Source organism: Haliotis cracherodii, unplaced genomic scaffold, assembly GCF_022045235.1.
Source record: "Haliotis cracherodii isolate W230 unplaced genomic scaffold, xgHalCrac1.p SCAF_18, whole genome shotgun sequence".
Classification (NCBI taxonomy): Eukaryota; Metazoa; Mollusca; class Gastropoda; order Lepetellida; family Haliotidae; genus Haliotis; species Haliotis cracherodii.
In genome coordinates, this window is record NW_027266273.1 from 5,298,072 (window position 1) to 5,323,513 (window position 25,442).

The 25,442-nt window shown below is 39.7% G+C and overlaps 1 protein-coding gene across 17 annotated transcripts in view; it reads right to left on the minus strand.

Annotated features, from left to right (window-relative positions):
* Positions 1-25,442, minus strand: part of LOC139465697 (dipeptidyl peptidase 4-like) — a 547,041-nt gene that overhangs the window by 45,140 nt on the left and 476,459 nt on the right. For 16 of the 17 annotated variants that reach the window (XM_071247495.1, XM_071247484.1, XM_071247491.1 and 13 more), the window contains one exon: positions 7,995-8,109. In XM_071247495.1, the coding sequence (XP_071103596.1) occupies positions 7,995-8,109 (115 nt within the window). Of the gene's footprint in view, positions 1-7,994; positions 8,110-20,314; positions 20,646-25,442 lie in introns of those variants that run through there. The other variant, XM_071247499.1, reaches the window with a different exon arrangement.

The window sequence follows — 25,442 nt, forward strand, 5'->3', positions numbered from 1 at the left end:
TTGACAATTTCTATTTTTATTCTTATGTTAGCTGCAGTTTTACTTGTAATAGTTGGACTAATTATGATGTTGTTTAAGAAATCCAGACACAGTTGAAGTTGCACTGTGGACACAAAAACATACCAGCAGACTTCAGTTATACAAAAAAGAAGCGAAACTTTAGATAAATACAAAGGGACAAAAACGTTTCAATAATCATAGAGTGAGTGAGTGAGTGAGTAACGCCACTTTTAACAGTATTCCAGTTATATCATGGCGTGTCAGCTTAATGTGGGAGGAAAGCCCAAAGTGATGCAGGTCTCAGACGTTTACCACTTCGGTGAAACCCACGAGCACGGGTATGGTGCTGACAAACCTAGAAACATAATCGGGGCGAACCGGGATTCGAACCCACCATAGGTTTCTGGCTTACCCAAGGGACGCAACTCTGCACAGCAAATTGCAGCGCCTTAGACGATTGGGCCACCCGTGCCCTTCTATAATCATAAGAAATCTCTACTAAAGGTCCATTGTACATTCTGACATATATCATAAACATGCGCATATGAATCACTATCAAAAAGTGATGATACCAGGTGTTTGCAAAAAGGAGAGCACATCCTGCCCTGGTGGCACCCAACATAAACACATGCAAAGGCAAGTCAATAATGTTCACCTAAAAAACATGGGAACATGTAGTTCAAGTCAAAATAGGGAATTGCATCATTTTTGTCACTGAGGTATCAAACTTGGACGTTTTGAACGTTTTCCTGAGTTCCTGAGCACTGAAACTACCTGGGCTGACCTGCTTCTCCTCCCAGACAAAATGTCACACCAACAGGAAATTACATTCCCAGCACATATCAGGGATACTGGTAACCTTATCAACAGGTAACTACGGCAATATGAAAACAATAACCCCAGAATATCCATCCACATGGTCTATCCATGATGCTATTGATGTAGAATCCATTAATTAATGCCTGTCTGTCACATGCAACACAATAACGCTTGCTGATATTATTCCTAACACAATGTCTGGCTTTTGTGAGATCCTGCAAAATATCCTAATGAGCGGTCCAGTAAGATGTTTCAGCATTTGAAGAATTTGATTAACCCTTGTATCCCACAGAACCCCCGAGAGGGGAGCTAAACCACAGAAACATGACAACCAAACTAAGAAAAATATCACATTATTCATGAGCGGCAAAATCTCCTTTTGAACAAATATACCATTATATTGAATTAACAAAATGAGAAATATGATTTTCTTTCTGTAATATGATTTTGGGGTAGTACTGTCAGGATCATTAGTTAAATGAGCAGGGGCACTGCAGAAGCCATTGTTTTCATTCTAGGCAGGAGAGCCAAGAGTTAAGCTCGGATTGACGTTTTCATCATGTATCATGTGTGGTTGATGTAATTGTCCTTGCTGGAAGCCAGGACTTTTTCCTGGATCACTCATGTTGTAAATCTTCTAAATTGCTTCCCTACTGATGAAATCGTTCTTCGCAAAAAACCAAGGCAATGCCCTTGTTGAACGATGGCTTTGGTATTTGGATTCTTTGATGTTGTTTTCACGGACAAAACCCTCAGCAACATTATTTACATAGATTTCTGAGAAACTTTTTGTTCATATTTACAGTAAGGCTTGTCAAGAAAGTTTGCATGTGATTGTTATGGTTAATGGTGTGTTGAGATATGAATTGGTAATGTTGGTTTAACGACATGAAGTGACACTACACTTGCTTCCTATTGACGTCATGATCTGGTTCAAAACTCCTACCATCAAGGTCACCATGACCTCATAAGCAAGTCCTGATTTCATTTCAGATAAACTATCTCCCTATCTGACATTACAAGGTGAAAAAGATACATTATTCATTTTAAAATAATCTTGTATCACACGTACATCCCCAACAAGTTGTTTGGACAAGATTGGATTGATACACATGTGTCTGTATCTGTACAAGATAGTCACTCTGTTTTATTGACTATCTGCATTTTTATGTCAGATGCAAATTTTTTTTCTTACTTTCATATAAGGGGCAAACTTTCTCCTGATAATATTACATCCTTATGCCATGTGAGTCAGTGAGTGAATATAAAACATCAACACCAGAGAATATTGATTATCCACCAAAACAGATTCCATTGGGTTGGTGTAAAAGGCAAAATAGCAGTGAAAATTAGGTGAACAGGTCACTAATCAGTGATGACACCAGGTGTTAGCAAAAGGTGGTTGATAGCAGAGTGAGTGAGTGAGTGAGTGAGTGAGTGAGTGAGTGAGGTGAAATGGGGTTTAACGTTGTGTCCAAGATTATTGCACTTATATAGCGACGTGCATGTACATGTGTGTGTTTGTGTGGCTGCTTGTACTAGTCCGGACTGATGCCGATTTATAGTGCTAGCAAACTGAGATACCATGCCGCAGTTTAACATGAATACCCCACTCAGACACAGTATACTGACTCAAGCCGACCAGTCCTTGTTTAAGCCTCTTAATGCCAAGTGCCAGACAGGGTAACAACAAGTACCATCTTTTAACATCTTTTTGTATGACACGGCCGGGGATCGAGCCCCGGACCTTCTGCTTGGGAATGACAGACTTAATATGATGATTAAAATCACCGTAAAAAGGTGATTATCATCTGTGCATACAATTTGTGGTACAATTTTAGTGGAAACAGTACAACATATCTCAGTAAAATATTTAATTGCATCCAGCTTCAGCGAATCATTTGGACCTAATTTGCAAGTTGAGTGCAGTGTCATGACCGAGCAACTACAGAAAAGAAGTTCATTGTTGTTGAGTTAAATATCGCAATGCATCAGAGCTTTGGGGAATTGTTTGCAAATGTCAGTGCAGACTGTGACTACAAGACACGGCCCCAGTGTCAACGAAGCAATGCCATCCTGCAGTAGTCACCACAATCTGCACCAGTGTGAAGCCAGCATGAAATGAGAACTGACGAGTCTCCATGTTCTACCCTGTGTAAACGTATTGACCACTGTACCTGACTATGTCTTCATTGCAGGGAACACAACATGTACATTGATTTGTGAACCATCCAGAAGCAATTCTATTTTACAGGAGAAGAGCTGTATTATCATAATAAATAGAAGTGTTTGGACTAATTTGGTACACAGTCCTACATTAAAGGCCACTGTTGAACTTCTTGTAAGAGGGTAAACAATGTGGAAGGAAATGAATACTGCCATTCATATTTAATTTCTATTTTCACCCTGGTTGACATTATGCTTGCATAGAAAGTATTTTTAGAGACATAATTCATATATTCTACTCAAAAGAATTCAAGGATCACTCGATTCTTTCATACCACAACCATCAATTATGATGACCTTGGCAGATTAGTGGGTGAGTGAGTATGGTTTTACGCCGCTTTTAGCAATATTCCAGCAATATCACGGCGGGGGGACACCAGAAATGGGCTTCACACATTGTACCCATGTTGGGAATCGAACCCGGGTCATCGGCGTGATGAGCGAACACTTTAACCACTAGGCTACCCGACCGCCCCCTTGGCAGATTAACTTTAGTAATATGAACGAATCGGGGATCCTTAACTTTTTTTAAGTAGTATATGAAATCTGTGGGAAAACATTCCTGTATGTTTTTCTAATGTGTGGTCAAATATACTACAGGATATATGTTCCAATTGTTAGGGCAGTGGTATAGCCTACTTGTTAAAGCATTCACCCGTGGCTTGGTTCATTACCATACCACACCGAAGACCTGGGTTCGATTCCCAACATGGGTACAATGTGCGAAGCCCATTTCTGGTGTCCCCCGCCGTGGTATTGTTGGAATATTGCTTGGCATAAAACCAAACTCACTCACTCACTTATACTAATTGTTAAAAACACAAGTTGATTTTTTTCATTACATAATACGGAAGGTGTAGCAGGTAGGATTTGCTTAAAGCTACTGGGTTCAAATATTACTGGCTCTGAAGTTCACATGACATTCTGGAATATTTCGATAGAGGAATTTTTTTGTAATTAAGGTATATGCATGAAAAATTAATCAAATATTACTGAAATAAAGTAGATGATACAGGGATCAATCATAATGTATCACTCCTCTTTCATTGTGTTAAGGAGAAAAGTTCAATATTTACTCGTAAAATATACAAATTTCTCAAATACTTGGTATGAAGTTAAGCTTAAGCATTTTCTCTTTTGTGTGCTAACGTTCCAATGTGAAACACTCAGGAAACCTCTGAATTATTACCTTCAGATCAGGTGGCTAAAAAGTAGCATGTTTGAAAAACAGAAATGTTTAATTTCAGCATCATCAGATTTTGCCCGAGTTATCCAAGATAAAGTATTTGAATATCACATGTCACCACAATGCATGTCTTGTTTCAAATGCATGTATTAATAATCAAAATAGCACTATCTTTTTCTTGTGAAACACTTCAGTTCAAATAATTGAAACAAAAGCTCCTGCGCAAGATTCGTGTTGCCATGGCAATATATTCATGTAATCTAATCACTTTATTTTCCATCTATATGCATGATGGACACACTGACAGATGACTTGTCAGCATACAATACAAAAATTGATTTGCATATTAGAAAATCTAAGACCTGACAAAGGTTCACCCTTTGCTATGCTACAGATAATGAATACCTAAACGAGTTTAGTGAAGAATTTGTCTACATACTACATATAAACGGCTTGTGTTGGAGAGATGAGTTTTCTGAAGGCCTTTGAAGCGGTCTCTAGGTAGTTTAGCTACAGGGGTTGTTCTCTAGCTTTAAGCAGGACTTCATGCACATCAAAGGGAGACAGCATAAATCATCCACTTTATTTACCTTTGAAGTTTCTAAGTAGTCTGCCATCACATGACAGAAAATATGAACATGAAATGTTACCTCACGCAAACACTTTGGGAATAGACTGTTATCACATCAGGGAAACTATAGGCACAGGCTGTTATCTCATGAGAATTATTTGGAGGTCACATAGTTACCATATGTGGGTAAAATGCGGGCAAAACATTGTTATTAGATGAGAGAAAATATAGACTTAGTTTGTCTGATAAGGGAAAATATGGACAAAGATTGTTATCTCATGAGGGCAAAGTTGACATGGATTGTTATCTCATGAGGGTAAAGATGGACACAGATTGTTATCTCATGAGGGTAAAGATGACATGGATTGTTATATCATGAGGGTAAAGATGACATGGATTGTTATCTCACGATGGAAAATATGGACATATATCGTTATCTCATGAGGGAAAATATGGACATAGATTGTTATCTCATGAGGGTAAAGATGACATAGATTGTTATCTCATGAGGGTAAAGATGACATAGATTGTTATCTCATGAGGGTAAAGATGACATAGATTGTTATCTCATGAGGGTAAAGATGACATGGATGGTTATCTCACGAGGGGAAATATGGACATATATCGTTATCTCATGAGGGAAAATATGGACATATTGTTATCTAATGAAGGAAAATATGGACATAGACTGTTATCTCATGAGGGAAAATATGGACATATATCGTTATCTCATGAGGGAAAATATGGACCTATTGTTATCTAATGAGGGAAAATATGGACATAGACTGTTATCTGATGATGGAAAATATGGACATCGATGGTTATCTCATGAGAAAAAAGATGGACAAAGACTGTTATCTCATGACGGAAACTTTCAGCATAGGTTGTTATCAAATGAGGGTTAAATGTCCAAGGACTATTCTCAGATGATGGATGATAATGGCAAAGACTTACTCAGTGAGGGAAAGTATGGACCTAGACTGTTGTTGGATAAAGGAAAATATGGGAATTGACTGTTATCTCATGAGGGAAAACATGGACACAGACTGTTATCTCATGAGGGAAACTTTCATCATAGACTGTTATCAGATGGGTGAAACTATATGCATAGACGGTTATCACATAGGGCATGATGTCAGTAAAGTTTTTCAGATGAGAGAAAATATGGGTTAATACCGTTTTTAGGTGATGGAAAATATGGGCGAGGACTTATCATAGGAGGGAAAATGAGCACTGGCAGCCTGATGCTCCCTAATGAAACCCTCGTGGCTGCAGCAGTGACAGCATGTGTCCAGATCTGTTATTCTGCCTCCTGGCAACAGGGGTCACATGATCATTAAGAATTGCCTACCACCTTTTAAAAGATTAATGGTTTCATGGGCAGGGTAGAGATAAAATCACATATAGATTAGCCTGACTTTCAATAAGTGATGGCTTCCTTCCAGTAAGTGTCTTTCTTTCAACAGATTAAGACCTCAAACAAAACATTCCCCCTTTTTTAAGCATCAATCATGTAATAAAAAACTGTTTCTTTCCTGTTTTTGTGAATCCAGCAAATCAATAATACTGACGTGTTTCGATGTGATTAAATGGAATAGCTGCAATGTTCAAAGTCAGAAAAGAGGTGGTGAGATAGCCAATTGGTTAAATAAAGCATTCACTAGTTCTGCTGAATACCTTCATTTGATAACCAATAATGTGTCAAGCCCATTTCAGCATTGGGGTAGCTTAGTGGTTAAAGCCCTTGCTCGTCATGCCAAAAACCCAGGTTTGATTCCCCACATGTGTACAAGCCCATTTCTAGTGTCCCCCGTCGTGATATTGCTGGAATATTGCTAAAAGCGAAGTAAAACCATACTCACTCACTCAAGTCCATTTCTGGTGGCACCTGTCATTATATTGATAGGCTATATTTCCAAAGATGCCGTAAACCCTACTCACTCACTTACTCACAAAAGTCTCAAATTGAACACATCCACTTCTTTCAAACTGATGACTTGAGGCCACCCATCGTTTCAAACAATTATCATTTGTACCAGTCTAAAACAAGTAATTGCCAAATCTTATTATCGTGAAGAATTCTTTGTTCTACTGGCCCTACTTCTAATGCAAACAACTGCACTGTGTTGACACAAATGCTTGTTTCATAATGAAGTCCTGTGCTTGTAACCAGACATAAGACATTTTCAAGCATACCTAACCTTAGGGCATTATGGGAAGTCAATCTAATCATCTCCTTGATGTTTGCTCCAATAATCTTTGAATCAAGGTAACCACTACACATGGTTACAGGGACCCACTGCATTCATGCTTAACTGTGAACCCTTCAAAATGTTGTACCATGCCTGGGTTATGTCAGGCTATAAATGGACAAACAGGACAGTGTACATGAGTGAGTGAGTGAGTGAGTGAGTGAGTGAGTGAGTGAGTGAGTGAGAGAGTGAGTGAGTGAGAGAGAGAGAGAGGAGTGAGTAAAAGGAGTGAGTGAGTGAGTGAGTAAGAGGCATGAGTCAGTTAGTCAGTGAAAGAGGTAGCCCTACTCTACGTCCAACCAATCACCATTTTAGAAACCTCTCTGCCTTACAATCCCCACATTCAACACATGGTATTGGTGCCTTACAATCCCCACATACAACACATGGTATTGGTGCCTTACAATCCCCACATACAACACATGGTATTGGTGCCTTACAATCCCCAAATTCAACACATGGTATTGGTGCCTTACAATCCCCAAATTCAACACATGGTATTGGTGCCTTACAATCCCCAAATTCAACACATGGTATTGGTGCCTTACAATCCCCACATACAACACATGGTATTGGTGCCTTACAATCCCCACATACAACACATGGTATTGGTGCCTTACAATCCCCACATACAACACATTGTATTGGTGCCTTACAATCCCCACATTCAACACATGGTATTGGTGCCTTACAATCCCCACATACAACACATGGTATTGGTGCCTTACAATCCCCACATACAACACATTGTATTGGTGCCTTACAATCCCCACATTCAACACATGGTATTGGTGCCTTACAATCCCCACATACAACACATGGTATTGGTGCCTTACAATCCCCACATACAACACATGGTATTGGTGCCTTACAATCCCCACATACAACACATAGTATTTGTCATTGTTACATCATCGCATGAACTTAATGTAGGGCTTACCTGGTGAGAGCAGGACTACAGCAGTAATGATAAGAGAGCAGACGACGACAATGACGAGAAGGGCAATGGCAATACCACGCCAGTTGCGCTGTGAGGCTGCATTTCCCACCAACTCCTGCAAAAAAAAAAATCAGTGTTATACTTGTATAAAATCACAAAAATGTAACTTGTACATGGAGCACAGGTAAGTAACGTATATACTTTTGACCTAGTCAAATTTGACAAATTACAACATACTGACAATACCATCATGTGGGAAGCCACCAAATTAAGTCCTGTCTACCAACAACAACAACTGGCCCAAAGAAAACTACAAGAAGCCATTGACATCAGGAGACACCAGCCAGCCATGAACCGTGACCAGGGATCCTATATGCCCAGTGCTGGGGACTTATTGCTTTGATTATTGTCTGTGCTAATTATCCAGCTGGGTTCCATTCATCCATTTGTCCATTGCCATTTCCATTGCTATGACCTAACATTTGCCCATTGTCCTATGCCTGTTACCAATCAATCCAGTTGTCTATTGTTAGCACCTAGCTATCAGCACAAATTTACTGTTGGCTTCCCATGTCAAGTCTTCAACTTTGTTATCTAATTACTTTTGTTGTTCTTACATGTACATATATAAGTTCTCTTCCTCATAGGATTTATTCACCTGATGAAGGAGTAAGTATAGACTCCAAAACATTATGTTCCTCGAAATAAAGAAGTTGACATCCATGAATTCTCTTCCTTAACATACTGGATTGTTAATGATGTCGCTATGCAAAAACGATGATGCACTTGTCTGATGAGACTGAATACTATGCAATATTACAATATCTAAATACAGTGTTGCACTTGTATGATGACACCGGATACTATGCAATATTTCAATATCTAAATACAGTGTTGCACTTGTCTGATGAGACTGAATACTATGTAATATTTCAATATCTAAATACAGTGTTGCACTTGTCTGATGAGACTGAATACTATGCAATATTCAGTAACTAAATACAGTGTTGCACTTGTACGAAGAGACTGGATACTATGCAATATTTCAATATCTAAATACAGTGTTGCACTTGTATGATGAGACTGGATACTATGTAATATTTCAATATCTAAATACAGTGTTGCACTTGTATGATGAGACTGAATACTATGCACTATTCAATAACTAAATACAATGTTGCACTTGTACGAAGAGACTGGATACTATGCAATATTTCAATATCTAAATACAGCGTTGCACTTGTATGATGAGACTGGATACTATGCAATATTTCAATATCTAAATACAGTGTTGCACTTGTATGATGAGACTGGATACTATGCAATATTTCAATAACTAAATACAATGTTGCAAGTGTACAATGGCACTAGATACTATGCAATATTTCAATATCTAAATACAACGTTGCACTTGTACGATGGCACTGGATACTATGCAATATTTCAATAACAAAATACAATCTTGCACTTGTACGATGAGACTGAATACAAAATACAATGATCCTTGAATTTGTCTTCTTAGCAGCACTGTTCATGTACCGTGACATTAGATCATGCAACAGGTTTTTAGAGTAAATAAAATAATTGACATAATTAGCACTTATCCACTAAAAACTACTCCAATTACTACGATAACAGGCCCGAGAAGATCAGGGTAGAATAGGTCTTCTAGACTAAGCAGCCCATGCTTGCTGTAAAAGGTGACTCTGCTTGTTGTAAGAGGTGACTGACAGGATCGGGTGGTACGAGGCTCGCTGACTTGTTTGATGCATGTCATCGATCCCAATTGCATGGATCGATGCCCATGTTGTCAATCACTGGATTATCTGGTCCAGACTCGATTATTTACAGACCGCTGTCATATAGCTGGAATATTGCAGAGTGCAAACAACAAACAATAACACCACAGAAAATATGTATTTACCACACTGGAATGCATGGGACAGAGTGTGTTAATGAAGCCCTCACACTAGATCCTCACAAGCACCAAACTGCCTCGCCTTAGTATTCTCCTAATGACATTGTCTGTTGTCTAGCTCCATGCAATGTATGCTTAGAAGCATCATCAATTCCAATTGTTAACAAAAGACAAAGGAAGACAATCTCTTGCACAGAGCATGGAAATATCCAGTGTGACAAACAGCTATTACCAGCATCAGTATTGAACTTCACTTCCTCCCCGAAACTAATGGAAATCACTACAGGATTCACTGATGATTAGTGTCATACAAAAGTGCAAAGCAGTTGAGTTTATTTCTGTTTCATAGATTATCAATGTGGTTTGTCTTGTTCTTCCAGTGGGTATATGCTATGTGATATTTGCCTATGTGAAATCAATGGCATGTTAACTAGTTTCAAAGTGTTCTGAAAACAATATACCAATACCGATCGATGAGGCAGGTCGTAGTTTCTGTCAATAAACGTTAGCCATGGATGGAAACAGTTTGAAAGACAAGTAAAATATATTTATCCTTTATGTATTCAGCCATGACTTTTGAAAGATTATAGAAATATAGACTCATCGACATCACCAACTGACCAGGAATGAAGATATGAAACATCAACACCACAACATAATCTGTCTTGATTATCTGCTGAAACAGATTTCACAAGGCGTAAACGTGAGTGAGTGAGTATGGTTTTACGCTGCTTTTAGCAATATTCCAGCAATATCACGGTGGGGGACACCAAATATGGCTTCACACATTGTACCCATGTCGGGAATCGAACCCGGGTCTTCGGCGTGAGAAGCGAACGCTTTAACCACTAGGCTACCCGACTGCCCCACTAGGCGTAAAAGGCAAAATAGCAGTGAAAATTATATGAGTTGATCACTGAAAATCAGAGCCATTTGTTTCATAGGATGCTACTTGTATAGTGATGACATGCATTCATGACTGTGTGTGTGGCTGCTTGAACAAGTCCTGACTTATTCCGTAATAGTGCTAGCCAATTGAGATACCATGTCACACGATAAGATCCTCATCTCAGAAATATTATATTGACTCCAAGCCGACCAATCCTAAAAATGTTTTATCCCCTTTATGTCGGACGTCAGGCAGGGTAATAACAAGTACCATCTTTTTATGTCTTTTAGTATGGTGCACCCAGGGGATACACCCACCGACCTTCCGCTCCCTGGGCAGACACTCCATCCACAAGAGATTGGAGGTGGTCTAAGATGGAATGAATTATACATAATGTGAACCTTCTTCCTCATGTAGCAGGGCGTGGAGTCATCCTACAGATGACATCCTTACCTTGTCAGCTTGCTGACGGGGTTAACCTCTTTGGTCATGTGGACAAGGCGTCCGACCTCTGATCAGGTTCGAATCCCATCACAGGACTCAGACATTTTATGGCCGCTACACACACAATTCTGCACACTACCAGTACTTCACTTTTCTTGGCATCCAATTTAAGAATTCTTGAGTCACATCAGTGTACACAGGTGCTACACGTTAACTAGACTGGGATTTTCACATAGAATGCATGACCATGCATGCTCAGAAGCTTAGGACAAAATATTTCATTGATTTGTCACTCAGTACAAGAAAAAATGACCCAAATTGTTTCAACACCGAAATATTGACATCTGTGTACCAGATAGACATTTCCCTACATCCAGTGCACTGCACTGCAGCATCCACAAACCACGTAACACACAGGGCTCGGCATCTGGTGTACCATGACGGGCATGGGACCCTCACACATGATAATAACAACAAAATATTCACACTTTGGGGGTCAAAAATGATACAGGATGTGGTTTCAAGAAACAAGGGATTATGTTGTTGTTGTCTAAAATGTCACGTTTCAGCAATGCCAGAAGATGCTAGCTACGTGTATTTGTATATTGGACAATATAGTCTTGATTGGGAAAATAATAATACTGTCCTCTTTGGTCAAGTGTAAATGATACCAGCTACACCATCATCATCACATGCAGCCAGTGTCTACATCTCCCAAATGCAGCTGAGGATTCTGTCCAAGTACCATCTGAGATGGTATTTTTAGTTTTCCCTGAATCCTCACCACCTCAAACAAACATCTCCTATAAAACAAAGGTCTTCTTCTAGAAGACAGGAAAAATGAAAGCTATGACTACTGATTGACAGTGATGAAGTTGTGGTCATCAGGAATTCAATACAGTGGTGCTGTATGTAGGTTCAGGACTGTGCAGCTGCATGCCCATCAGCTTGACGGAAGTACATGCCTTCGTCCATTACACCTGCATACTGGTGCTGACTGTACTTCAGGGTCCTGTGAGCTGTGGTGACAAATCAGCAAGGCACTCACTTGACGCGAGATCCACTCATGCCGCTTTCCCAAACTCCACACTCACCACTTGTGATGACAGAGACTTCGTCTCACCAGTCTACTCAACCTCCTGATAGGCAGGTGTGTTAAACAATGGCTAATTATTCACTGTAATGCAATTAATTGAACAATTATTACACGCAGCCACCTACCTCTCGTTCCCGTAGCATTGCGAACTAAGTCTTCCCGAAAATCAATAAACTTGTGTTGAATCGTTGTTCATATACAACCTGTGAGATCCAGAAGGAAATACAATCTGTCAGACGGCTTAATCAATGAAGGGATTTTTCTGTGACTCTGTCCAGTCAGGGAACCTAGAGATCCCCTGGAGGCGACATACCGACAAGGAATAGCCTCGATGAAGATGCCTCTTGGCGTATACACGTCCAAGCTGTTCTAGCGCTCGGGTGGTGCCTGGTTGTGATGGAGGCAAGTTTTATTGACCTATCTTATTGGGAGAGCTGCAGACCAGGAACCTTGCATGACTCTAGGATTTCCTAACATATTTCATAAATATGAACGACAAAATGTACAAATTTAAACTTCAAAGGGAAGCAACTCCTTGTAATAGCATAGCCTGATCACAGCGTGCATTATCCAAAACATTACACAAGGTATGGAGACATTTTCAACATCTCCTGCTCCAGTATAAATAATGCACTTATTCAACAGCAGCTCAATACACACTCAGTAATACAATGGAGAGCCAGTGCTCCTGGAGAATAATAAACCAATCCAATGGCAAAAAGTGGCTTCAAATAGGCACATTGTATATCCTTCAAGAAACTTAATCTCCACTGGCTTCTTGACATCACCCAGCTCATAAAACCTCTCGAGGTTTCTTCTGCTCAATTATTGCCATGTGATGGGCATTGTAGCCCTCAAACATGCATGAGAAGATGGTAAATGCCAACTCCAACGGCTGCCATAACAAAACATTCTCACATGAGACTTGGCTATTTTGGGATCGTCAATAAACAGTCCCTCTCTATCCCAGATCGGTGACCAGACTTGACCCTACTAATACACTATCAGCAGCAATATCTAAGCATAATTACTATGTGAGATGTGTTACAAGTTCAATAACACCAATCAATGAAGCCGACACTGGGAGACAAAACAAGGAATCAGGAAAATTGGAACCAAGTCCCCATGGTTACCCGGTATGTTCCAGTTTCTGGTGCCAGACTGAAAAGTGTCAATTTCTGATTTTCCAATTAAATGGCCGGCTAAATTATATGACCAACACAGGACAACCACCAATGGGGCTTGGTTCTAGGATTGTCAGCACCATACCCATGGTTTTGTGTTTCACCAAAGTAGTAAACATTTAGACTTGCCTTACATTTGTTCGGCCTCTCCTACTGAAATGTTTAGCAATGTTCTCTCACATACCATACCAAACCATCGTATCACATTAGAACCATTTCATATCACATTGGAATAAGTGTATCACATAGATGATATCATACCACACTGGAACCAGTGCATCACACTGATATGATATCACCTCATTGGAACAATTATATCACATTTGAACCAATGTATTACAGTAACAATATCATATCACACTGAAACCAGCGTATCACACTAATGACATCATTTCACCTCATTGGAACAGTTCTATCACAATGGAACTAACGTATCACCTCATCGGTACAGTTCTATCCCAATGGAACTAACATATCACCTCATTGGTACAGTTCTATCACAATGGAACCAACATATCACCTCATTGGTAAAGTTCAATCCCAATGGAACTAACGTATCACCTCATTGGTACAGTTCTATCACAATGGAACCAACGTATCACCTCATTGAAACAGTTCTATCACAATGGAACCAACGTAACACCTCATTGAAACAGTTCTATCACAATGGAACCAACGTATTACATCACTGAAACAGTTCTATCACAATGGAACCAACGTATCACCTCATTGAAACAGTTCTATCACAATGGAACCAACGTATCAACTCATTGAAACAGTTCTATCACAATGGAACCAACGTATCACCTCATTGAAACAGTTCTATCACAATGGAGCCACATAACTTGCTATGCCTTTATTTGCCACACTTGAATGATTTATCTCATTTTAACCATTTGATATTCACATTCAATAGATACATGTTGGCTCAACATTGTCTCAGTGCTGTTAATCACAGAGTCCTTTATTCAACTTGCAGCAGAACTCTGTGCCAAGGATCAATACATTCACATCAATCAGCTGGGTGTCCAGCTGTTCTTGGTATAGTAACTGGTTGACAATAGCTGCTGCTGGAATCAACTGGAAACTTGCATATTGCATATATTCTGTCAGTTATATATGTGTATGTAACACTGTATCTGTATGGAAGCTTGTCCTTATGAGTCAATCAATGTGTGATGAGTACATAAACTGAAGATAGCATCTGCTTTCAAAATCAGTATTTAAATTGACCATATCATCTGAGATCATTATCTGTATGTCAACTGATGATATCATCCGAGATCATTATCCCTATGTTAACTGAAGATATTATCCGAGGTCATTATCTGTATGTTAACTGAAGATATCATCCAAGATCATTACCAATTTGTTAACTGAAGATATCATCCGAGATCATTACCTGTATTTTAACTGAAGATATCATCCGAGATCATTACCTGTATGTTAACTGAAGATATCATCCGAGATCATTACCTGTATGTTAACTGAAGATATCATCCGAGATCATTACCTGTATGTTAACTGAAGATATCATCCAAAATCATTACCTGTATGTTAACTGAAGATATCATCCAAAATCATTATCTGTATGTTAACTGAAGATATCATCCAAGATCATTATCCCTATGTTAACTGAAGACATTATCCGAGGTCATTATCTGTATGTTAACTGAAGATATCATCCAAGATCATTACCCATTTGTTAACTGAAGATATCATCCGAGATCATTACCCATATGTTAACTGAAGATATCATCCGAGATCATTACCTGTATGTTAACTGAAGATATCATCCGAGATCATTACCTGTATGTTAACTGAAGATATCATCCAAGATCATTACCCATTTGTTAACTGAAGATATCATCCGAGATCATTACCTGTATGTTAACTGAAGATATCATCCGAGATCATTATCTGTATGTTGACTGAAGATATCATCCGAGATCATACAACAATACATAGACTTCATCAAAACAACATAATGAACACAGGTAGTGAGTGAGTGAGTTGGGTTTGACACCGCTTTTAACAGTATTCCAGTGGGTGAAAAGCCCAAAGTGATGCAGGTCTCAGATGTTTACCATTTCAGTGAAACATAATCGGGGCGAACCAGGATTCGAACCCACAATCATAGGTTTCTGGCGTGCCCAAGGGACGCAACTCTGCACAGCGAATCGTGGTGCCTTACACGACTGGGCCACCCAATGCCACCCACACACAGGTAACACAAACAGGTAAGCTCAACAGAAGTCATTGAACCTCAAATGCTGAAACCATTCTTCCACTCAAAAATAAAACAGAAATATACAACAAACACAATTAATCAAACAAAATATGAAAAAAATAATATTTATTCCCTAAACGTAAAGTAAGTCTACATCATCACGGCTGTTCATTAGCCTCAAATATTAATTAACCTGAACCCTCTCCCCTTCACGTTTACTGATAATACTACATTAATGACTGTGCAACCTGCTGTACATTGTGCTTCATTACCCAGCACAAGCTGCTTGAGGTGGGATCAAGCACAGCTCTCCATCCAGTACATGTCTTAATTATAGATGATCCGTCTAATGGATACGTGTAAATCCAACTAATGCAGGGCTGACCTGTGGTGGTTAACTCACGTAATTACCAACATACTATGTGCTAACTGTGATAATTAATTTGATGACTGTTATTATGGAAAGGAATATATGGTGTAGGCATTGACACTTATGCACCAGCATCGTTTTCTGTGGAAATGCCACAATGTAGTGGTTGGGATATATGCTTCTCAAAAGAAGTTAAAGAACACCCGATTCTGTTATATTACTGAAGTTAATCAGTCAAGCCACTACTCAAAAGAAGTTAAAGAACACTGATTCTTTCATGTTACTAAAGTTAATCTGTCAAGCCATGAAATAATCGGTTATTCTTTAACTTCTTCTGAGCAGAATAGTTACCTCTTTGATACCGTCTGATGCTCACATATATTGTCCCTCCGGCAGAACTTGTTCAACTTTGGATTGTCATTAGAACACCCCGTACTCTTGATGTAAATTGGAACATCTAGTGTGCTTGATCCTCATTTGAACGCCCAGTGTTTTCGTCTTTCTAAGAATGCCTAAGATTGTGCTTTATGTTCATTCAAATGCCATTGAATTTGGTGTTCATTAGAACACCCAGAACTCTTCATGTTCATTAGAACACCCCAAACTCTCCACGTTGAATTAGAGCACACATAACTCCATGTTCATTAGAGCACACAGAACTCCATGTTCATTAGAGCACACAGAACTCCATGTTCATTAGAGCACACTGGACTCCATGTTCATTAGAGCACACAGAACTCCATGTTCATTAGAGCACACAGGGATCCATGTTCATCAGAGCACACAAAACTCCATGTTCATTAGAGCACAAAGGACTCCATGTTCCTTAGAGCACACAGGACTCCATGTTCATTAGAGCACACAGAACTCCATGTTCATTAGAGCACACAGGACTCCATGTTCATTAGAGCACACAGAACTCCATGTTCATTAGAGCACACAGGGATCCATGTTCATCAGAGCACACAAAACTCCATGTTCATTAGAGCACAGAGGACTCCATGTTCCTTAGAGCACACAGGACTCCATGTTCATTAGAGCACACAGAACTCCATGTTCATTAGAACACCCCAAACTCTCCACGTTGAATTAGAACACACAGAACTCCATGTTCATTAGAGCAAACAGAACTCCATGTTCATTAGAGCAAACAGAACTCCATGTTCATTAGAGCAAACAGAACTCCATGTTCATTAGAACACCAGGGCTCTCAATGTTCATTAGAACATCAGAAACTCCCATAGGTCATTAGAACACCCAGAACTGGCGGGTATCTAATCCGTGGTGGATTCTCAGATCCATGGCAGTTTCTCATTGTTATATGACGTCATGCTTGAGATGACGTCACGACTGCCTGTGATGATGTCATGTAAGTTAACCAATAGACAAAGCCTTCAGTCAAAAATGATGGCGCCGGATACCATTGAAAAGAAAGGTTTTCTTATGGTGCATTCATGCAGGCAAAGGAAGAAACGGAAACTAGCATCGAAAGACCCTGATGCCGAATCATTTTGGAATGATTTTCCAAAAATCCAAGAAATTACTTGTGTAAAGGCTCTAAATCCAAGGTGGGAAAGCATGAAAATATGCAGAATTTTATCAACTCTGTCAAATGAGAGGATGGTGTGGAAAGTGAGAAAATTATTTCTACAATAAAACACAGGGGAATGTTTTCAAGAAAAATAACGATATGCAATCTCTGCACTGATGATGATTTCCAAAGGGGAAATGATCAAACTAATCCAGAGAAATCACAACATTGATCACTGAAAGTCTGCCGCTATATATGAATCTGAAGGATGTTTAGCGCTGTAAAAATTGCCAATAATTAATATTTTGTGATAATCTGCCATATGATGTTTAGCACTGTAGAAATAGCCAATTATTAATATCATGTGATGATCTGAGTATGCGCCAATATCTGCCCTATTTGTGGAATCTGACATAGATCTGAGAATCCACCACAAATTATCGTCCTACCATAGATCTGTCCTGCACATATACTGAACTGCAAAAGAAATGTCACCATGGATAGATATATGAGAGACCTTATTTGTCCAAACACTGTCAAAATACTTTGAGACATATCAAAAAGATGAAACTTGGCAAAACTGATCATCAAGGTTGAAATTAAAGTGTCAAATGTTCTTAAAGTGTAACACAACACTAGTCTCTGAGAAAATGGCATCACAAGTCAGTTTCTCGTGTGTCCGCCATGTGCATTGATGACTGCCGTGCAACGCCGATACATGGAATGGATGAGGCGGTTGATGAAGCCCATAGGCACTGTGAGGAATGCCTGACGCAATTCATCTGCAGTTGTCAGCCTCGGTCGGACGTCATTCAGACGTCTTTTAATCTCATCCCACAGGTGCTCAATGGGATTTAAATCGGGACTGAGGGCAGGCCACTGCATGGTTCTGATGCCATTCTGCTGGAGGAAGTCTCTTGTTGCTCTATCAGTGTGGGCACAGGCGTTATCATGCTGAAACTTGTAGTTGCAGCAAAGTGCCAAATGACGGTATGGCGTGTGGTCTCAAGACTTGATCAATGTACCGAGCTGCTGTGACACCATTGCCTCTCCCTGGACCGATGTTCTGGAAGACCACAGAGCTGACCCTCTGTGCAAGACCAATTCCACCCCACACCAGTCTCTCTCAACAACACAAGCATCTAAATGACGTTTTCCATGGCGTCGCAAGACACTCTCTCTCTCTGCCATCTGCTGTTGAGATACAGTAATGGCTCTCGTCTGGGAAGAGGACTCGTCTCCTCTGCTGGTGGCACCAATGCGGTTGCTGTGTTGCCATTGAAGATGGTCCCGGCGATGAAGTGGTGTCAGAATGGGTCCTCGGGGTGGCCTGCGACAGTGGAGGTGTCTGTTCGTCAATCGTCGACGCACGGTGTCCGCACTAATGTGTCGCTGGTGTGTCCCTATGCTCTGTCGAGCAGTTTCCGCAGCAGTAAAAAAGCCTTCTTGAAGATGCTGTCCCACAATCTGATGATCCTGACCTCAGGTGGTGACCCTTGGTCTTCCACTACGTGGTCGGTCATCTGTAGTGTTGTTGGAGCCTCTATATGGTCCTTACTTGGCCTTGAAATGCATTGGCTACTTGCCAGGCGGTGTGTCCAGCTTGCACTCGTCCCAAGGGCTTGGTGTTGCTGATTTCTTGTCAATCTTGGAATGTGGTAGAAATTAAAAAACAAATGAATGTTATCTGATCTGGGTGGATTTTTATAGGGCAAGAAATGGGGGAACGCTTGTGCATTTCAATTTGCACCAAACTCACGTGCATCGGGTTACCATGGCCGTTGCTGTGAAGCGTTTGCACGATCGGTTTTGTCATCTGCTTTGTTTTTTTTATCATCAAATTTCATTATTCTGGACAAGGTAACGTTAAATTTTAGAAACTTTGACAAAAATTACCCAGATATTTAAATGACAAATTTTAATGCACTGTTACTTGGGGTGTTGTTTCTTTTGCGGTTCAGTATATATTGTGGGCAAAATTTGCTGAAAATGATCCTGCCCAAAGGATAATTCTGGCAGTTTTTGGAACAGGCTGCACTGCACAGATAAAAATACTAAACATGCTTCTACTTGTGGGCAAAAAGATCCCTACCATTTGTACTCAAGCTGCAGACAATCACTGGTGGCTGCACAGATGGTAAGTATACTCTAAATCCTCCCTTACACAAGTAAACACCTCTTGTCTAGATAGGCTCCCAGCTCCCCGTGCTCAGAGAGAGAGGGAGAGAGATAACCAACACGGCAAGACTCCAAAATACTTTCAAGCCTTCTCCAGTATAAACGTAAACTTATTCAGAACTCTCTTAAAAAGTGCTTATAACTCTTATTTCCATCCAGTATAAATATTGACTTTATACACACGAAAGTACCCTTCTGATTTATGCAATGTTTTGAAATGATGGTGCATAAAATTGCTGTATATTTATATACCAATTTACTTACATCAATTCCATGTTAAGATAACAAGGAGAGCACGCACAGTCTACACAATTAGCCATCAATATGCTTGCATAAGTTTCGATGCAGTTAACCACATGTTGGCTATGTTAATAGTTTACATACCCATTATAAACATATGGATACACAAGAAAATCTTAGCAAAGCTAATGGGAACACTATTCATGAAAATAACCAGTTGGTTACTCACTAAAAACTTACTTCAAACGACAGATCCTCCTCCATTATCCACACTAGTAAGAATGTCCCAAGAACACCTACACGATCCAAGTATTCCGTGGTATTTGTCAATCCTTGTTTTGTATCAAGTTAGTCAGCAATGGTCTCGACAGTATAGGCCTCTTGTGAGCAACAAGAAAAGGTAACCTCTCACACATGCCAGCTACCCCACAATTCTCCAATTATCACAGGTTCTGACCCCTGTGGCTCTGAAGTTCCTGATATCAGGAAGTTATCTACTCATATCCCAGCTCCTGATGGAAGACGGAGCCCAAACACAAATATAATGTGGCAAATGGTAAGACATGACCATAGTTAAACTTTCATGATTTAGCCTTGCCAGTCTCCATGTTTGTGCTCTCATCTAATACAGTATGCCAAATGAGCTTCATTGACTGAATGCCAAGTTCTGGCTATATATATCTTTACCCTCACTTTTGGAAGTTGTGAATAGAAGAGGCAGCATAGATTCAAAGTAGAGGCTGAATATACTAATGACAACTAGAAGTTCTGTTGTTGTTTTGGATAGAAAACGTCTAGTTAAATTTAATGAATGGACAAAAATATCCAAACTTCATACTTCTTTATCAACAGAAAAGATTTACAAAAAAATACTTCTAGTTGGTTACTGCTTGGAAACATCGACAGGGGTGTACAGAACTGAATTGTAGTCCACAAACAACAAATCACGCTGTTCAGTGTTATGGACTTGTGATTGAGGCCAAAACACACATAGAGGCGTCATCTCTGTCGAATGGGGCTTTTGAAACTGTCAGTCCTGGTTGACTGGCAACTCTCAAAATTTGGAGTCCCACTGATGATGTCATCTCTGAAGTAACTTAGATCTACACGTCATTCACACAAAGTTGAGTCACACTTTTCTCTTTTTTGTTTGAATATTTTGGGACTAAGTCGCTACAAATATATATGAAACCTCAAAGCAAAGCGAAATGTTATTTCCATGCACTAAAACAATAGACAAGGGGAAACCTGGATGGAAACAGACATTTTGACTTCTTTCGAAAAATATACTTATATGAATATCGCCGATGTTTTGTTCAACAACAAAGATTTATAAGGTACTTTCTTTGCCGGTCCACAGGGACTGGCAGTCACATGAATTACCGGTCCAAGATTAATTTTACCGGTAAAAAACCCTGGTAATTATAGGTATTGGGAACACAGCATAATCATTCACAGGAATTTTGTACCTGAAAATGCCGAATTGTCTCAGGATGAGATTGGCATCAAATGATCTTTGGCCACTATATGCGTTCTGATGCACTAATTTACACCTTAAACCCCAAATGGCCAACTCTTTTTGTGCCATATATCTGCCTTACCCCCCTGACATATGTGACAGGTGGTGGGGAAGCCTAGTGGTTAAAGTGTTCGCTTGTCACACCGAAGGTCCGGGTTCGATTCCCCACATGGGTACAATGTGTGAAGTCCTTTTCTGGTATGCCCCGCCCTTATATTGCTAAAATATTGCTAAAAGTGGCATAAAACCATACTCACTCACACCCATGAAATTTCCTTGAAGTGTTATGTACAACGGGGACTGTACAATATGACATAATGTGGTACCGGTAAAATAAAATAGTTTATTATCATCATCAATGAACAAAAAAATATTTGATCTTCATATAATACCATCCTTGTCATAAAAGGCAGATAATTTTGTTTACTCGAATTTGTAAATATAGGAACAAAACACATGTTATTCAGTAGTAATACAACTTCATTTAAACCAGTACCGATGTTAAAACTTGTTTACAATTTTCTATTCCATTGCAGGAGACCCCTGGGAGCAAGCCAAACCTTTAACACATCTAACTTTCTACCAAAGCTAGACCTCACTAATTTCAACCTATCACATTCCACAATTGCAATTCTCTATGGGAGAAAGTCTGTAACTAAATTTTCTGCTAAATTGAAAATGGCACTTTAACATGAACTGCCTGCCATTAGAGCTCCAGCACAGGTAGTGAAGCACCGGAGGGACTCACATCATTGACAAGCGGAGGGACACTTTGATGACAAATGAAATCTTGGGGGTAACTATTTACACAACTGTTAGTTGGAAGACAGAAATAGGATTGCTTCTGCATTACATCTTGTCAGTAACAAAGTCTTAAAAAGCTACAAGAATTGATGGAAAATACAGCCTACACAGAAGAAAAGGAAGAAGAAGAAGAAGAAGAAGAAGAAGAAGAAGAAGAAGAAGAAGAAGAAGAAGAAGTATATTTTGTTAAGTCATTTTCTCACGTTGAATTATGTTAAATACAGAACTATAAACATAATACAATACAGATGGCCTGTAGGCACACTATCAACCATTGCAAGTATGTTATATAGGAATAAACAATATCCACAAAGGTATCAATACCTGACCATGATTTACACTCGTACATAAAATGAATAAGTAGCTAAAAAAGGGAGTGACTTTTTTAGCACCGCTTTGAACAGTATATCGCAGCGTGTCAGCTTAATGTTGGAGGAAAGCCTGAATTGATGCAGGTCTAACATTTTTACTACTTCGGTGAAACCAACATGCATAAGTTGGCACTGACAAATCTAGAAACATTATCAGGGCAAACTGGGATTTGAACCCATGAATGTAGGTTTTTGGAGTACCCAAGGGAAGTAACTCTGCACAGTGAATTGCAGTGCATAAGATGAAAGTGCCACCTGTGCTCCTGCAGATAAGTGAAGCTTTCAGAACATAAACAGTTTAGAGATGAGTGCCTGACTATTCCTAACACTGGATAACTGTTGAATATTCCTTGATAGATGACTTAATGCAATAGCTTTTCAGTTTGACCTGCACATCACTCTGGCACTCATCACTCTAACAACACTGACTGCCAGGCACCAATAACTATCCACAGTATAATGTAATGCAGAATGTCAGCAGTGAAATAAGGAGGGGTGTTTTTTCTTGATGAATTTTCTTTTGATAAAGTGGGATTAATTTGCAATTATAAGTTTCATAACCCATTTTCAATGTTTCCATTGTCATATGCTAAGAATATCACTGAGTGGCATAAATACTCTCACACATCAGTATTATATGAAACAATGTCAATTTTGTTTGATCAAATATGCAAGCTTCTAAACCTCGATTAAACTTTCAAGGAATTTAATTTCACAATGGTGTACCAAATCTCAGATTTCAAAAACAATTCTGATCGTTCCAGAAATCCTGCTTTTCCATCACTATCAACCGCATCACACATTCTGACATTAAATTCTTCCAGGGGATATGTCCACTATTCTAATATGCAAGCATTGAATGAAATCAAAAGACCATTTAAGGTTATATAACAATTTCATATTGATCTCTGTGTTGCCTGGCGGAGTGAGTGCTGCTGAAACAATGGCTCCATGATCAGCAGGAGTAGATTCTATATATACAGCGGTTGTTGTGAAGGTCCGATTTCATACATGATCCACCACACTGCAGCAATGTAGACACACATGAGTCACTGAGGACTACCTGGATGTAACAGCACTTGCTTGTGTAAATACCCACACAGCAGGCGGACATTCTGTCTGTAGATCCACACCGACTGGGAGGCAGCAGCAGCATACTGCCAACATTTTACAGAGGGGAAGTGCATGCTGGCACATATTGTCTCAGCGCCGCAGGGCCATCGTACTTGGCATCACCAAGAATACAATAGATACTGTATGGATGAAACAACATGTGTTTCTATTCCAGCCTATCAAGGAAGAGAGAGCTGTGTTTCTGTTCCATAGCAAGTGTTCATAGCTTGCTTGATGAAGATACTAGCAGCTCACCATATTGTCACATTAGTGACTGGTCATTTATTTGGGGGGGGGGGAGGGGGGTGGGGGGAGAGAGGAGGAGGAGGAGAGAAGGGAGGGAGACTGGTCTTATTTAATTTAATGTAACATTTTTACATGAACATTTTGTTATTTTTTTTAGTTGAAAAAATAAAACTGTGTACAATCTATGCCTACAGTTGTGATAAATTTGGTCTTTCACCAAGTCGTTTTTTATGAGCTCCCCTCTACCCTGTGATAAATGACCAGTCCCTACAAAGGATAAGGATGTTAAAATCCTTATCATCTGTGTCTTCACTGATGCTACAGCTCCTGTACCCCCACTTTAAGACAGCTTACCAATGGAATCTCTATAACATGCAATGCTACTTTAATCCATTCACAGGTAGTAGAGTACCGGTACATGGTTATGTATTAAACAAGATGAGGACAAGAAATTGTTTTACAAACATAATTTTGATACATTGTTTAGAAAACAATTACTTGCCACATAAAATTGTTAAGTTTTGTTTTTAAATGGATGCCAACAAATTTGTCCTTTATTAACTTTCAGGAACTCACATAATGGTGAAGATGAAACAGTCATTCACTGAAAATAATATTTAAATAGATAATTGTGCGGTGCTTTTACAAAATGATGCACCATGGGTTCCTAAAATGATTAAACATCACAAGAACTCTTTACATGTCACAGTGTATGCCCTTGGACTCCCTTGATACCACTTCAATATTGTTACTGTTTTCTGCACTTGTGAGCTGCAGAATCTCTGAACTCTGAGCAGACATATTTCAAAATTAACATATCGCTTTTTGTTTCAACAAAATCAGTAAAAGTGCTCTTGTGTCACTGGATTGTCTGGTCTATCCCATGGTCATGTCAAGAGGGGGCACGGGTGGCCCTGTCGTCTAAGGCGCCGCAATTCGCTGTGCACAGTTGCGTCCCTTAGACACGCCAGAAACCTATGATTGTGGGTTCGAATCCCGGTTCGTCCCGATTATGTTTCTAGGTTTGTCAGCACCATACCCGTGCTCGTGGGTTTCACCGAAGTGGTAAACGTCTGAGACCTGCATCACTTCGGGCTTTCCTCCCACATTAAGCTGACACACCGTGGAATATAACTGGAATACTGTTAAAAGCGGCGTTAAACCCAACTCACCCACTCACTCATGTCAAGACTTGAGTGTTTACAGGCGGCCATCATATGCCGGGAGTACTGGAGTCCAGTGTCAGGCAACAAACACTCTACTCACATTGTGTGAGTGGGGGGTTTTACCTGTAGAGCAGGACATGCTTACCCTT